The sequence below is a fragment of the Magallana gigas genome, chromosome 2 (genome assembly GCF_963853765.1).
Source record: "Magallana gigas chromosome 2, xbMagGiga1.1, whole genome shotgun sequence".
Taxonomy (NCBI): Eukaryota; Metazoa; Mollusca; class Bivalvia; order Ostreida; family Ostreidae; genus Magallana; species Magallana gigas.
The window spans coordinates 13,735,769-13,752,477 of record NC_088854.1 but is presented as its reverse complement, the minus strand read 5'-3'; the positions used below and the strand labels follow the sequence as shown (position 1 = coordinate 13,752,477).

At 32.9% G+C, this 16,709-nt stretch overlaps 3 protein-coding genes across 45 annotated transcripts in view; 2 read left to right on the top strand and 1 right to left on the bottom strand.

The window, feature by feature from the left end:
• Positions 1-1,168: 1,168 nt before the first annotated feature.
• LOC105329022 (centromere protein S) lies at positions 1,169-4,219 on the top strand. The gene is made up of 4 exons (XM_011430130.3): positions 1,169-1,325; positions 2,759-2,916; positions 3,251-3,317; positions 3,886-4,219. Exons 1-4 carry the CDS (start codon positions 1,275-1,277, stop codon positions 4,027-4,029), a joined length of 420 nt encoding a protein of 139 aa, XP_011428432.1. The 5' UTR covers positions 1,169-1,274; the 3' UTR covers positions 4,030-4,219.
• A 622-nt stretch (positions 4,220-4,841) lies between these two features.
• LOC105329023 (Golgi reassembly-stacking protein 2) lies at positions 4,842-16,145 on the top strand. Of its 2 annotated transcripts, XM_011430131.4 has the most exons (12): positions 4,842-5,039; positions 6,800-6,880; positions 7,022-7,179; positions 7,353-7,398; positions 7,537-7,623; positions 7,900-8,030; positions 8,286-8,406; positions 9,017-9,103; positions 10,109-10,169; positions 10,410-10,505; positions 10,666-10,767; positions 11,803-16,145. In XM_011430131.4, exons 1-12 carry the CDS (start codon positions 4,974-4,976, stop codon positions 12,096-12,098), a joined length of 1,332 nt encoding a protein of 443 aa, XP_011428433.3. In that variant the 5' UTR covers positions 4,842-4,973; the 3' UTR covers positions 12,099-16,145. The 2 variants fall into 2 exon arrangements, with proteins under 2 accessions (XP_011428433.3, XP_011428434.2); XM_011430132.4 differs by lacking the exon at positions 9,017-9,103 and having other exon boundaries at positions 4,843-5,039.
• Positions 14,501-16,709, bottom strand: part of LOC105329024 (dipeptidyl aminopeptidase-like protein 6) — a 111,120-nt gene continuing 108,911 nt past the window's right edge. For all 42 annotated transcript variants that reach the window (XM_034448047.2, XM_066075138.1, XM_066075139.1 and 39 more), the window contains one exon: positions 14,501-16,574. In XM_034448047.2, coding sequence (XP_034303938.2) covers positions 16,410-16,574 — 165 coding nt within the window. In that variant the 3' untranslated portion in view covers positions 14,501-16,409. The remainder of the gene's footprint in view (positions 16,575-16,709) is intronic.

Here is a 16,709-nt window from a genome sequence, read left to right as displayed (position 1 = left end):
TCTAACAACAACATTCTACAAAAATGGTAAAAAGGCATACTAAATAGACATACATTTATAGCGTATATGTATGTCAAGAGTTCAAGGAGAAATGCCTAAACAGGTCTGCGATGAGCTTGTCTGCTCCGGGTCAGGGATGTTATGTTTATAACTGACCACGGCGCGTCAGACCATGCAAAAGACAGCTGACTAATGTATATTATATCTGGAAAAAAATAAACCACGGGCATTTAACGTTAAATATATTTTTTCATAATCAATATTGAACAAACTTGAATCTACACTTCCCGAAGATGGTTCCACCCCAGTTTCAGATTTTCTGGCCAGTAATTTTTACATAGGAATTTATAAATTAAAAAACTTTTAAAATCTTCTGGAAAACAATTCGGCAAATAAACTCTGTAACTTGTGTGGAGGCTTCGTCAGGTATTGCACAAGTCATGATTGAAAATATTCTCAAAATTAATTCTTTTGTCCCACAATATTCAGGTTTATATTATATAAGAACAGTGAGTTGTATATAAAAACTTTTTGAGAACAGCACTGCTCAATATGTGAAATGACCTTATGACCATGAAAAAATTATCCAGTTACAAACGGGCTGAAATCGGGTGAGCGATGTGGTCCATTGGCCTCTAATAATACATGGCTATAATAGAGGAGAAGACATTTCAGTATCAACACTTTGGCAAGGTCATCATCGCCAGGTCTAAAATAATAATTTCGATCCCGGATTTAGAATGTATTTTATTTAATTTTACACAAAGTCGGTATGATAGAAATATGGTAATTCATTCCATGTCATCTTCACAACGCCAAGGCTTTGTGATTACGGAACTCCACTTTGTGTGAAGTTCCGTATTAAATCACAAAGCCTTGACGTTGTGAAGATGATTCCATATTTGCTTAATCAGTCTGTTAATCCCATTCCATTCAGAATCAGATAAATCAAATTGCAAACATTCAGATACTATAAACGATGAACAAATCATGCAATACGTTAACAAGTTACATATGTACGTGCATCCATATAACGTTAGATACAACAAAATGAAATGAAATGAAATTCAAAAATCTAAACCGGTGAGAGTATTTTGATTTTAATGTACCTTTATCCGCGTTAATATCGACAGTTGTCCCATATCAACCTTAATTTCAGTAAGGTTAGGTAAGCAATTCACGAATCAGTAGATGAACGATATAGCAACGTTATTCCAAAAGCGCGCCAAAAATTTAAAAATGAAAGTGGGCTGTGTTATTAGTTGTTAGCAAAAATGACTGATAATGCTTTTGATATCGACGATGAACAACTTGAGATTAGACAAGTATGCTTCCATTTACTCTAATTTTCATTTTATATATAGTTTAATGATTTTGTAATGTTTTCAGCTCGCTTGCTGGATTTGCATAACGTTGGAGTTTTGAAAAAAAATCTCGTGAATCTGAGCAGAGTCATAAACAATGTTATTTATGTCTCTTATCTGAGCTTTTGTGTCAAACCAGAGACATAAATAACATGTTTTTTTTTGTCTCTTGTCAAACCCCTGTGGTTTTGTACATCTGTTAAGGGTGTTGGCTAGCTGCAATAATGTAGCCCTCTCCCGATTATTGCAGCTAGGTGTTGGCCACCCATAAGTGGACCCAAGATACAAAAAACTATCTCATTATGTTTACAGTGTATGACAATTTACATATACCAGCTGTATACTATACTGTAGAGAGAATAATCTTACCATGACCAGGCTACGCTCAGGTCACAGTAAGTTAAACCGGGTCCGTAGGACATCTGTCATTTTAATGATAGAACATTCTATCTAGACAACATATGGCACAGTTAACTGTCATAACTTATACATGTAAAAAGATGTTGGGACCAATCACTAAAAGGGATATACATGTAATATTAGGTTATAATACACCAAATGGGGTATACAGTACAAAAATTGGAAGTTATTTAATGAGTAATTTTGTAATAAATCTGCGGTCATCTTGTAAGTCCGCACATCCCCCTTAAGTTGTTCTGTAAATCTTATTATTTTGTTAAAGCCCATTTGGGAGATTGGTCCCAACCTGTTATATTCCGCATGTAATGAACCTTTTAAATTTAATACTGTAATTGACCCTTTGCTTTAGGACCACAACGGTATTCAAGATTGGCAAGACAAAAACAGTGTCTGTAGGTTTGTAGCTCCAGATCTGAAAAAATTTGGATTAAAGATCTCCAAGGAGTTACAGACCTGCAGCTACAGAAGTTAATAAGAAAAGACCAGGGATTGTTTGAAGGGGTGAAGGAGGCCAGGCTGGGATGCCAAGCTAGTCTAAATTGAAAGGGGGTTTAGGGGTTTTGTTCTCAATTTTTTTTTTTTTTTTTAGAAATTATGATTTAAGATTCAATTTTTAGCAATGCACTTGAAAATAGAAATTCTATAATAATTTATGTAACCAAATGTTGCTTTGTTTCAAGTATTTCTGCTCTTGATGTTTTTTAATGAATAAATTGGCATTCTGGCATACCTTTATAGTGATCTGGTGACAGATCTTAATGAAAGTGAATAGCAGTGAATTTTACTTTAATTGGCACAATGAAATTGATCTACCAGACTGTATAATGTGGCCTAAAATTATAAAGTAAAAATTTGGTGCTTGGACACTTTAAAATATCTCATGCAGAACCGTGTACATGATTGTATATTCATTTTCAATTCTGAAGTTGTACCGTATATTCATTTTTCACTTCCAAAGATCTATTTTTGGTCAGAAATTAAAGGCAGCATTATACTACACCACATTGAAGATCAGCAATGAGCTGGCTGAAGCAAAGGAGGTCACCCTCAGTAGGCAGGTAGTGGCCAGTATAGCGGAAACAACATGGGGCCAGTGTCAGCAGTTTGCCGAGGACCTTGAAATGTTTGCCAAGTATGCATCTTAAACTTTAATTTATATTCATAGGACCTTTTAATTTGTCTTATGTTCTCAGATAATACCTCTTACCAAAGAGTGTGCAATATATGTATATACAGTAATCATTTTAAAAATGCATATACATGTATAATAATACTGGTTGATATATATTTAACTAAATCTTGTTTCGTGCTATTATTTATTGCCATCAGTTTATGAAAAGAAAAAAAAATGTTTTCAATGAATAGACATGAATAGTACTTATGTTTAATTTAGGTATACAATGGTTGGTTGCATTTCCTTTTCTTGTTTAGTTTCTCAGTTTTAATAATCATTATTGCACTTTTAGACATGCCAAAAGAAGTACCATAAATGCAGATGATGTGAAACTACTCACAAGAAGATCACAGAAATTGGTAAGAAGAACATGTATCATTATGTTCTATGTGTTTAAGTTGTTTTAACAACACAAATAAGTATTTCTTGTTTACATGTGTAATGTTAAAGAATTCAGAATTTGTGACAAATGTTGATTGTGTGCTGATTTATTTCTTATTGAGATATTCTATCCAAATCTGAAAAAGTCACTGCAGGTAAATACTGTTGAATCATCAGAATTCGTGGTGGATTAATTTTCATGGTACTCGGGGGTATTCTTCCTTGATAAAATTTCAGCATCAAGGAAAGCAAATTTTGAAAGAGTTAGTTTGCTTACTGAAACTGAAAACCAGCCATCCACAAAATTACATCCCCACAAACAAGCCAAATACCACCATTCAACGAAGTGGACTGCTTCATTTCAATAGACCTTTGCTTGGCCTTTATTTAAACCAAAAATTTTATAAGAGTTAGTGAAGATTCATGACGCTTTGAAAAGGAAAAATACAAAAAGAAAAAAAGAAAAAATGGGTAGGATGTTCTTCATGCATGTTGATTATTTATTGAAGGTTGAAAATAAGATTTGTTTTGGATTTTTTTTTCCAGCATAACTTCATAAGCCAGAAACATGAAGCTTATTTGGAGGAAAAACAGGAAACAAAGAAGGCCAAAAAGCCCAGGAGCAAGAAATCTGTCTCTGCTACTGTGTCCACAGGACTAGATGTGGAGGAAGATTCTAACATGGACTAGTGATTCCACACTTTATTCAAATGTGTTCATTGACTCTTGCTCTATATGTAATGAATATATTAAGCTTCACCTACATGTACCCTGGCAGGTACTTGTTTATACAGATGAAAGGCATCTAACTGACACAATCAACGTGGTTTAAAAATATTACTGTACAATAAAATTTAATGTAAGATGTGTGCTAAGAAAAGTTGTTTAGTGTTTTTAAATTGTGTCTGAGAAGCGTTAAGAAGAGAATGATTTGGGATATCTAGCAAATACCAAGCAAATACCATAGTACTTCTATAATGACGGCTTAGTGGGTTTTATATTTAATTTAATTTTTCAGAGTACAGTTATGTTGAATGAATAAATTCTTAAATATCTTCATTTCGACTACTGAGCTGCCTCTTGTATTAAATTATCATCCAGAATGGTGTATAATCTTTTCATCTTATCAATATTAAAAGAAACTTAATTTTTAAAGCTAACAGTTAATATTGACTACAGATGAGGTATTGTTTTAAAGTAAATAACAGTACTAGTACATATACCATGAAGTTTTTTTTGCCATATACTTTTATTTTGCATAAACATGATTATTGAATGGAACATTTCACTGCAATGCTAAACATTATATATAGATAAAATAATGTAGGATAATTTCATTATCTGATATCACCTCATCGAGTGGATTGGGTAGGGAAAAGTGAATCTATTGTTTTCTCTTCGTGGAAAGTATCGATTTGTTTTTATTTATTAATTTTGCTGACATATCATATAGTGGTAGAATCCGTATTTTTGGGGGTTGTACGTTTACGAACCTCACCGGAAGCTCCCACAATGCATTACTGCCACGTACCTGCCATTTTGCTGTAAATAAACTGCGAACCGGTGTTTGTATCGGTTGAATTTAGACGATTTCGCGTGTTAGATATCTGTGACCTTCTGTGGATAAACGCGAAATGGGTGGTTCTTGGAGTTCAGAGGAAGTGCCAGGTGGTGGAACCGAAGGGTACCACGTTCTACGGGTAATGACAGCTCCACATGGGAAAAGTGTTCTAAGAATTTCATGCTGAGACGCATGTAAAAGATTTATCAATGAACACAATATTAAATTTACTGCCTACCCACCTTAACAGAAATATTCGATACATTTGACTTGTATTTAAAAAAGTCATTGTATTTGATTGTGAATAGCAAACCAATTTTAAGCATTTTCAGTATGCATATTTTACAATAGTTGCTAAAAGCTGAAAAAATGTGATCAGTAGCATACCGGTCTTTAGATGTTTTATGATAAACGGTAAGATCGTAAAAGAAGTAAAAGAAAGGATAAAATAAGAATGTATACTTGCTAAGCAGGAACATCGCATTCTTTAATCTTGTTAGATAGTCTGGCTTGCTTGAAATTTGGACTGACAGCTTAACAGAATATTGGGATAATCCTTCAAAATTCATTTCATGAAATTCTGCCATAACTATTGTTGCTTATTGTGAATAAAATAACAACACTTCAATTTTGAAGTTCAAGCATTCTTATCAAATTTAAATATTTAATGTATTTGTTATGCTCGCAAAATTAAACAATTTATATTATTACACTTTCATGTTAAATACTGAAATCTGATTGGTTTAGACGCAGTTGATAATCCGTTCTATTACCCTCTGTGTTAACAACACACTTGACAAGGGGTAACACAACGAATTGTTACATGCGCGTAAATTATGCGCGTACGGTTAGCCAAGGAATTCACTTCATTTCTATATAAAAGCAGTAAAATTTTCTTTAAAATTAAGACATTCAGTATAATAGAATAAAAAGTGCCTGTTTGCGAGGGTAACTGATGAAACTGACACCCCTCGAAAATCATTGTCAACCGCGGCTTCGCGTTGGTTGACAATGGTTTTCTTGGGGTGTCAATTTCAACAGTTACCCTCCTAAACAGGCACTATTTATATACTGGCGTATGACCAAATCGCCAAGTACCATTTCTCGCAAAAGCATTTTTAAGTCACTTTATTTAAACATAAAATTATATGATAAAGTGATGTAACAATGTCCTGGCGAGAATGGTACTTTGCAAGAATTGGTCTTACTTGCTTTATTTTGTACCCAATCATGACATCATCAGGAAGCTTGGTGTTGGTGCATAGTTGTGCCCTTTGATGTAAAGCTTTTTATATAAAATGGCTCTATAAGGCCTAAAGAAAAAAAATTTGTGTGTTTAGGGTAACCCGACCTATCCTACAAAAAATGCCCTGTTCCTACCATTTTTAGATGTCTATTTTTATCCGATAGTGAATTTCATATTATTTCTATTAAAAAAATGTTTTTAAATATGACATAAACAAACATTCTTAGAATTCATGCACAAAAAAACATGATAAAATAAAAAAAAAATCCCTACTTACCTAACCTAATTTTTTCATCAGTGTTACCCTATACTCACAATTTTTGTTATAGGCCTAATAGATCTATTGTTTTAGAAGGTTCAAAACATGGAGGTCTACATAGAAACAAATGCACCAGCTAAATACATTTTTTGAATATAACTAAATGTAACAAAGAGAAATGCACATTAAATGTTAATGATTAATTAGTCACAACATAAATGTAGGATTGACCAACTTGTTCTTAAAACATGTACTGCAGTTCATGTACAGTGTACAAGGGATGGTTGAAATTTTTGTAGAGTTGTGATTATGCAAATCGGTGTCTCTAATGAGTGCATTAGTTTTGAATCCATGGAGAGCAAATATCTTTTATGGCAGAAACTTATCTTTTTAGGTGCAAGATGGATCCCCAGGTCATAAAGCTGGTCTAGAAGCGTTTTTTGACTTCATTGTTGCTATTGGAAACACAAGACTGGTAATAGAGACTAAAGAGTTTCTTCTCTTTTTATTATGACTGACTGTAATTTTGAATTTTTATTCTCAATTTTTTGTTGTTTCAAGTGTATCAAACTTTCCTGTCCCTAATTTGCCAATATCCTAAATTATGCGACTTTAGAATCAGGACAATGACACTTTGAAAGACTTGCTGAAGGCAAACATCGAGAAGCCTGTTAAAATGGCTGTGTATAGCAGTAAAACCCAGACAGTGAGGGAGGTCACCATCATCCCCAGCCACAACTGGGGAGGTCAAGGACTTCTAGGGGTCAGCATCAGGTGAGGAAGTCATGAGTTGCTGATTTTTAGTGTAAAACAGTGATATTCCTGTTTATCAGAGCTTCTATTACTGTACTCTGTATTATTGATTGTTAGAATGTAAGTGGCACACTCTGTAGATATGCTGAATTATTGATCTGACTTTCTATGAAATTATTTTTTTTCCTTTGTAGGTTTTGTTCATTTGAAGGTGCAAATGAAAATGTCTGGCATGTTTTGGTAGGTAGCATTACTTTAGTCATGATGTTTTATTACTCAGTGTAATAGTAGTGTGATAGTAATAATTTAGTGTATTTGAATTTGTCTTAATTTCATATTGAATAACTCTTCTTTAACCATGTTTTTCTATCATTCCAGGAGTTGCAGCCTAACTCACCTGCAGATTTAGCTGGTCTGAAATCGGAGACTGATTATATTATTGGAGCTGACTCTGTACTGCATGAAGTATGTTCAAATTGATTCATTTTTCACAGCAGTTTTGATTGCAAGTTGATAAAGCACTTTGATTATTAAAAATAGGGTTAAGAGCAATATCATATGTAATTGGGATACAAATTGCAGATAATACCAAAGGACTTTATATGGTAATGAAAAATTTATTAATGGAATGATAATTCATGCATCTAGTACATGTACTGGGTTATTTGCTAAAACTGTTCCAAATTGTAAAAAAATGTTGGCAGATAATGGTCCTCAATTAATGTGATCCTTTCATTTCAGTCAGAAGATCTGTTTACATTAATAGAGAATCACGAGGGTAAGCCGTTAAGGTTATACGTGTACAACACAGAGACCGATTCCTGTAGAGAGGTCACGATAACACCTAATGGAGCCTGGGGTGGTGAAGGAAGGTAGGCCCATTTTCTGTGTGCTTAATGTGTCTGTAAATTCTACATCTTATCATTCAATATGTTGTGTGCTAGATGGTTTCCATGCAGAAGAAACCATTTATACTTTGTTATTTAGAAACTCAAGTTTATTTTGCAACAGATCTTAAAATATATACATTCTTTTACTATCTTTTAAATGTGTCACCCATTGTGATAACATTTTTTGTATGTATTTCATGGACTGGTGTAAATGATGTTTTTTTTGCTGCTTTACAGCTTAGGCTGTGGTATTGGCTATGGGTATCTACACCGTATTCCAAAACGCCAGTTTCCCTCATCCAAGTCCAGTGCTGTGCCCTCTGCTCCAGCGCCAGCATCGGTCGATGGATTTGCAGAGGTGGGTTCAGTTATGTTTATAAGCTTTTGGTCTGTAGAGTTGAGAAATGTGGATTCATGTACTGTACTTGTAGTGACTGGGACATTATTTTGCATCTTTATTGAAAATCATTTAATTCTTGACCTGATCTTGATAAAACAGTATTTCGGAATTACAAATAACTGGTATTTTGCACAAACCATTCATTGAGATACTGTAAACCATCAATTTTTTTTCCTAAGATTCTTGATAGACTGTTTTACTGCAAAGCAGTCATTTATCTACACCGTTTTACTGCAAAGCAGCCATTTATCTACAAATGCTCAATCATGAAAATTAGTTTCGGTGAACCAGTAAATCGCTTGTCAAACAAGAAACAAAGTTGTTGTTGTTAATAAAGTTGGTTTACAGTATAACACAGTAAACTACTGTAAACAATGAAGAAAGTACCTGTACTGCATCAGGAAATTAATATTAGTTGACATAACACCTGCTCATAATAGGGAAAAACATAGAATGCACATTGAAAGTTTTATAGAAGCATGTTTATATGTTTGTGGTGTGATGACTGAGACACATGTGTTGACAAATACCTGTAATGTGGGTGTGTGCTCTCTGTTTGTGACTATAGAGAAGGGGTTATGCAGCCACCTTGCCACCTTATGGGCAAAGCCCATACAAACAGCAGCTAAGGGCCGACCTGAACCAATTTCAGGAGGTAACCACACACTAGCGTTGACTGACTGGCTTGTGTGTAACCTCTACTGAAAGTTCTCTCTTCTAGTGTTAGAGCCTGACCGAAAATTGAGTGCTGCTTATTTCTTGAATTTTGAATTCTGAAAAAAAATCATGATTTTTAGTAACAAACAAAAAATGAGTAAAGTAACAAACTAATAATAAAAGAGAATTGATTAATGTATAAGATATTTTTTTGATTTTAGTGTTACTCTTGAAAGTATAATTAAAAAAAGAATTGCATTGGAAAGAGTAATGCTCAATATGGTCAGGTTTACAGTTGCTTATATTTCTTACTAACAAAACTTCAAATTAATTTTTTTCCTTATTATCTTATGCAATCATGAATATAATATGTAACTTCAACAATACAAAAAATTATAAACACATATACATATTATAAACCAGTAATTTATATCACATTTATCAAGTTAATGATAATTATCAGGGTTCAGATATCGTCAGTAATTCTTTGATAACCAGAAAAAAAGTATTTAAACATACATGTTATTAATCAGACATTTTATATTACATTTATCTAATGAATTTATGAAAAGGAAAGCATCAAATTTCATTACATAACTAAAGCATTGTGTTCTTCAGATATTCTTCATTTATTCCTTAAATATTGTGTTTTGATGTTATATGTGTTATGCTTTAAAAACTGCTGCATCACTGAAGTGTTTAATAGTGTTTTTTACTTATTTTATGTTATTTGCTCTTTTAATGTAATATAAAAAAGAAAATTTAAATTAAGATAACCTAGTAAAATAGATTTTCCCTTTATTTTATTGGATAGGGTTTAATATTCACTTACCTTAAAGGAAGGAATATTGTCAGATGCAACTATCATATGTACATGTAATCAATACACTGTTTTATCGCATGTACTGATTTAAGAATATAAATAGTAGTGAGAATTTACATTTATTTAATTGCATTGAAAAAATGATGCACATGTAACACTTTAATGTTGTGATGTTGACAGGTTCCCCTTAGCAGTGCAGGTGGAATCTCTCAAGGCATGGCGAACATGTCCATCAATACTGGTAAGCAGGTTTTATTCAGTGTATATTTGTACATGTATTAAAGCCTTTTTTGCTGCAAAATGTTTACATTGTCATCTTCAGCTAGTTTTCTAATTACATTTAACATCTTTCAATAATATATGTATGCAAAAGGTATACATAGAACAAATATCTGTTATAGTATAATTATGACCATTAACCTGAATTCTCATTATAAATTAATTTAAACTATGTACATTGATTGTGTCATTGATGTTTTAGGCACACCAACCATTCCAGTGATCCCACAGACAGACAAACTACCTGCAGCACAACCGCCACTGGTTTTACCCAATTTCTCAATGGGAGCACCTACAGGTAATACTATAGCAGTTTATTGCCTCCTTTATTTTCTTAAAACCTTGCGTGGTTCAATGGATATTGAATTGGGAGAGGTGTTTATTTCTTTATTATTGAATTGGAAAGGTGTTTTATATTTTCAAGATTGAATTGGAGAGGTGCTTTATTTATTCCCTAGGTATCCCCCCTCCCTCCACATTACCGGCTGGTATCGGGAATCTCCCCTCACTAACTTCTATTCCCCCTTTGACAGGGATGCCACCAGGAATGGTTCTTCCAAGTAAGTTGATTCCTCTCTCAAGGAAATTGCACATGTGCTAATAATATCTTGGGTTTTGGTGTTGTTTTTAGGGCCTTTCATGATTGTGTGGGAACTCTATAGGAATCACATTGTCAGTCTGTCTGACTATGTCTGTCCATCAATGTTTTGTTGTGATGACTCAAATAATTTTCATCATAACACTTTTGCATGCAAGTTGTTAACAATCAGAATACCATAAAGGCTTGTGTATAGCACGCACCTGTGTATAATACGCACCCTAATGTTGAGTGTAAAATGCTGAACCCCCATGTTCCTATGTATAACACGCACCCAAAATACGAAGAAATCTTCAATCAAGATTTTTTAGAAATCACTGATATGTATGCATAGATAATATTTTCCAAGCACTTATTTAATAAAAGTAATAATGTCTGCAGATCAAACCCTAAAATCCACTATAGTAATGACTTAATTGATAATTACGGTAGTTTAATTCTTGGATAATTGTTTTAAATAAACATTGTGAGGTAACGTTTGTGTGTTGTATATTGTCATAATCAAGTCGTACACATGATTGATCTATTTTTAACAGTGTCTATGTAAAGCAAAAACATTTTACTGCATAACTGGACACAAAGTAAATATAAGTTAAATCAAACCATAATCATTGCTAATCTTACTGCACTCGAATAACCTGTGAAGTCCGACACGAGACAGATGCATGCTTCCCAGGAAATTAGTAAACAAACATTGACCATGCAACAAGTCAACAGGTGGCTGTTTGATTAAGGGACACTGGTCTGGGTGGATAAATATTTAATACATGAAAATTAAATCAAAATAAACTGAAAAAATGGGGTAAAATTCAATGTATAATACGCACCCCCCCCACCCCCCACTTTTCAATTAAGTTGGGTCTCTTTATAAATAATACCTACTATAACATACTCTATAGACGGTACATAAATATTACTGAATGCATGTATAACAGATAAATGTTTTTATATGATTTTTTCTTGGGATTTTTGTCATTGATTTTTTTTTATTTTTCAGATACAACTGGAACAACATTACCAAATTTCCCCAATTTCCCGATGCCAACAAACATCTCCTTACCAACATCAATGCCCCTCCCCAACTTTCCCATGTCCACACAAACTTTTGTGAGCCCCCCAGCTGGTGGGATTCCTACTTCCGCACCCCTTGGGGTTCCCCCACAGGTGACCCCTACCCCTGTTTCGTTGTCTACACCAGTTTCTAGTGACACTTCTAACCTTACAAATGTGAGCAGTGCAGGGACCCCCCAGGGCGAGACTGCTTCACCCGAACCAGTGGCAGCTTCCTCATAGTTCAGTGTTACAATCTAGGACAAGTGTTTTCCATTTAATTCTCAGTTTTGAATAACTTTTTATTTTCTATTTAAGAAGAATTGGTGTTGATATATATATATCTATGTTTTTTTTTCTGTTATTATATTCTATGTACACTGGTGTGAACCAAATAATTTTTGGCTTCATAATTATAATTTATTAAAGTTCTGTCTTTTTAAATTATTTCTGATATGGGTCTTTTCAACCATTCATTATTGTACATATGACTATAAAATGCAATCAAGGGTATGATAAATCTGACAGCAAGTTTTACAACTCTGAATGGGAGTAAATTTAAGGAGGAGTGCGATTCATAATAGATTGTAATAAAAATATATATTTCACTGTTTATTAAAATTTTCAAAATTTTATATGTTAGGCTGTAAGACACTTGTAAAAAAATTTCTGATTACGATGAATGTTTGAAGCCCTCAGAAAAACAAGATGAAACATTTATGAAAAAAAATTCTGGTTGTATCATTACTGGTATACTATGATCATTTGAAATTTTTAAAGCTTCAGAGTTCGGGTTAAATTGTTTATTTGGTGAGTAAGAAGACATACTCTAAAGAGCAGATGAGTCCCATTCCTTCTTAACTTTAAGATACAAAGTTAGGAAGAATTCATGTGTATGTAATACACAGTATATAACCAGATTCGCCTGTCAGTATTCAGTAAACAGCCTGGAATTTTGACTCTAATCACCATATACTCAATGTGTGTTATCATTATTGACGCTATCCCAAGGATACTTTAGAAAATGATTCTGATGTAATTATAAAATCTGTTTTTGAGAAGCATTTGTTGATAAAAAATAAAGATGACAAATTTTGAAATTATAAATTCATAATTACTGGTAGTAATCCATAGCATAGCATAGGATGACCAAGGCACCAAAGATGCCCCCAAGCTGTGAATGATGACATGTATATCTCAGAATGAAAGATCACATGTGACACAGGTACAGAGTAAATGCCGTGCTTGTGAATTATGTACAATACTGTACTGTTTGTGTGTGGCTTTTTTATATGTGTATGTAGGCTGAGAAGAGAGTAAAATAGTAGAGAAAGTTCATTCATTATTCTGTAAATTGGTGAACTCTTTGCAATGTTACATTTTGTCTGAACAATGCAAGTGTTAATTTTCATCATATTGTTGCATTTATTTATCAGTTGTAAAACATAAACAATACATCAATGCCATCATATGGTATGTGAAGGTACATGTATCAAGTTTGAGTAATTTGGAAGTTGTTGCATGCCATTTTTATGGAGAATCTGAAAAGACATAATAAGTGTATATTTTCTCACTAATTTATAATTTTAATCTTGCATGAAAAACGAAAAAATTAAAGGATATGTAATTCAAGTGATTAAATCATGTTTAGTCACTTTGAATGTTTTCCAATATTTTGAAACAAACATTTGAGGAATACCTTCTGTTGGTCATAACTTTTATGCCTTCAGTTTCTGCATTGAAATTTTTTTATTATTTGCTTGCTGTATAATTTTTGTTTACAAATAGAAAGAAAGAAATTGAAATGGTTGTTTTCTGTCATATTTTGAAATGCTTGGAGAGTTTTTTTGTTCCAAGTGCCAACTAACCTATTTAAATTAAAACACCAATCTGTCCAGCCTTGTAAGCAAGTTATAGGCAGGGCACACCATTACTCTTAGTAAACTGGTGATGGCAAGAGGAAGAATAGGAATCTGTCAAGTCTTGTAAGCAAGTTATAGGCAGGGCACACCGATGGCAAGAGGAAGAATAGGTGTATTGTTATGGTTGCCACACACAACTAGGATAATATCATGAAATCTTGTAGGCAAGTTAATACAGACTATGTACTTTGAAATCGAATGATTATGCTTTTCCAAACGAGTTGATCAAAATTGGGATCCGATTTAAATGGGATTGATTTGGGCTGCTTGTTGTGGTACTATTTACTAGAAGAGTGAACAGTGTCTACATATTTTAAGATGGGCCCATCCTCTTCATCTAATTACTAAATCCTAACTTAACTTGACGATGTACATGTAGCTGGAGATTAATATAGTTTTTACCAGGCTTAGAAATGAACTTGATGATGTAACTGAAGATTTATACAGTTTTTTCACTGTAAGAAAAGAAAACTTAAAAATATATAAGGACGAGACAAAGAAGCACAGTTCTACAGCTAAATATTTTAAATCTTCATAGTTAGTGGTTGCTTATTGGTTGTTCAATTTGCTGATGCATATTTACTTATTACACAGGAGTCATAGTTTTCTTACTTAGAAAGTAGACCTATGAAATTGCATCTCCACAAACCTGTCATTTCTTACAGCCTTAAAACATTGGCCTGGCAAATTTGATTGCTAATTTATACAATGTAAAGGAACACATTGTGGTTGTCATCTCCATTTTATTAGTTGACACTAGAACTGTCATAACAATCATATAAAGGTGTAACAATAAAAATCATGAGACTTAATTGGTGAAACAGTAACACACTACAGTTAAAAAAGTTACAGAAAGTCTAACGGGATAAAGGGGGATAAAATTCCTGACTCCATTTCTCTTGCACACCAGAATGTTTGTATAAATAACTCTCACTAGAAAAAGAGTAAAAAATCACAGACAATACATCTCATCTCACAGGGGGGATAAAATAAAAAGTAAAAAGACAGCAATTCCTTGCACCCAAGTATAATGACGGAGAAAACACAAAAACATTTCAGTACAACACTTGCACGCTGCCAGAATTACAACAAAATTCTGCTGTTATACACTGATGCTTTCAAATCAGTAAAAATTATCTTGGTTTTATGAGAATTGCTTAAAATCTTATCTTGTCTAATAGTCTTAATATTGTGAGGAAGAACAGCTTTCTGCTGTCTCTGACTTTGGTAAGACAACTATAATTCAAAATTTTGCAAAACTGCATGCACTTATTAATGTTGAATTTAATAGAAAACAATAAAATAGAGTACATAATATAGTAGTAGTACTTATTAATACCAAAACTTATATCTGCAAAACACAAATTTTTAAAGTGTTCGTTTCTCTATGAAATAAATTATGGGAAAATTCAAGAATATCTGAAAAGAAATTGTTGAGAAGAATAATGAAATTACCAGTTATAACACTATGTGGTGTTTTTGGCATCCAAAAAGAAATTATATTTTAAAAATGATTAAAGCTTCTTAAAGTTTGAATAATCATAACCACTCATTCATACATCATCCATAAAGGGGAAAGACAAATGTTTAACATGTATACTTAAAAAATTGTTTCCATATACAATCAAACAAATGTACATGTAATTTCATGCTATATTGTACTACACTATTACAATGCCATGTTATTATTGTAATCAAATTCAAATAACCTGCACAACTAAGAAATTCTCAAGTTTGTATCTACATTCTAGCTGCAGCTGATAGTTGATAATTGATATACACAGAGTTTTATGGATCAGTAACAGGACTTAATTATATGGTACATTAAACACGAACATTAAATCCAGTTAACTTCTACAGGTATAGGAAACATCAACGGTCGTGCTAAGTACATTAATGAAAATGTCTGGAAGCATCTTCTTTGATTTTTGGTTTCAGATGATTGATGAATAAAAGATGTGTTCACAATTCACAACATGATTTGGACCAAAGAAACAAAATGACATAATTCATATATCTAGACACATTATGAATTCAAATAAGATTATAGTTTGTTAAGAATACTTTTACACTCTATGTTATTATTAAAACATATTAAATCATACAAGTTAAATTTCTACCATATTCATTAAGGCAAATTTTCAGAGAGATAAAAATGTGATGTAGAGTAAATGTGCTATAAACACACTTGTCATATATAAAATCTATAGGTAACTCAAGACACATACATTGTCTTCTTTTGAGTCTTTTACTGACCCATTCACAATATCTAAATACTGATGCAAAATACATGTATATACACTGTCCAGTCTCATTACCACGGATACCTGGTCTGATGCCTTTTTGTTTTTTCTTCCCAAGAAAATGATGTATGTACTGAAAAACCTTGCTTGATTCAAATCAGCTTGCATACTATGCATTCAATAATTTTCACTTTCTTTAGCACCTGTGTAGATGTCATGTTGCCTAGCAACAGTAAGAACTGTTTGGGGAATCTTGATCTTTTTGTAAATCATATGATAACCAATCAAAAGTGACTTTTTATTAATAATCTTCAATATGAAAAAGGGCTGATTGGTTGATTTTGCATGAAACTTTCTCTTGGATAATATGATTGGTTGACTACAGTGTCTCACTCCACAGGTTCTTGTTTTTGTGTTTTCTCATGTTCCTTTTGTTTCATTTCAAATTTCTTTGAAACCCCTTCAAAACATTCACCCAGAAAGTCTTCCATGCTTTCATATAAATGCTTTTTGGTGTTGCCTCCATTGAGACCATGCTGTTGATCCGTGTAAACCTGCAATAGATTATTTCAAAAATCAAAGCATTTCTGCGATGTCTCTTTGTAATAATCTTATTTTAGAATTGGTTCTGCATTATACCTAAAGTTTTTGATTTTGCAAACTTTATTCCAACTTATTTTCAATCCACT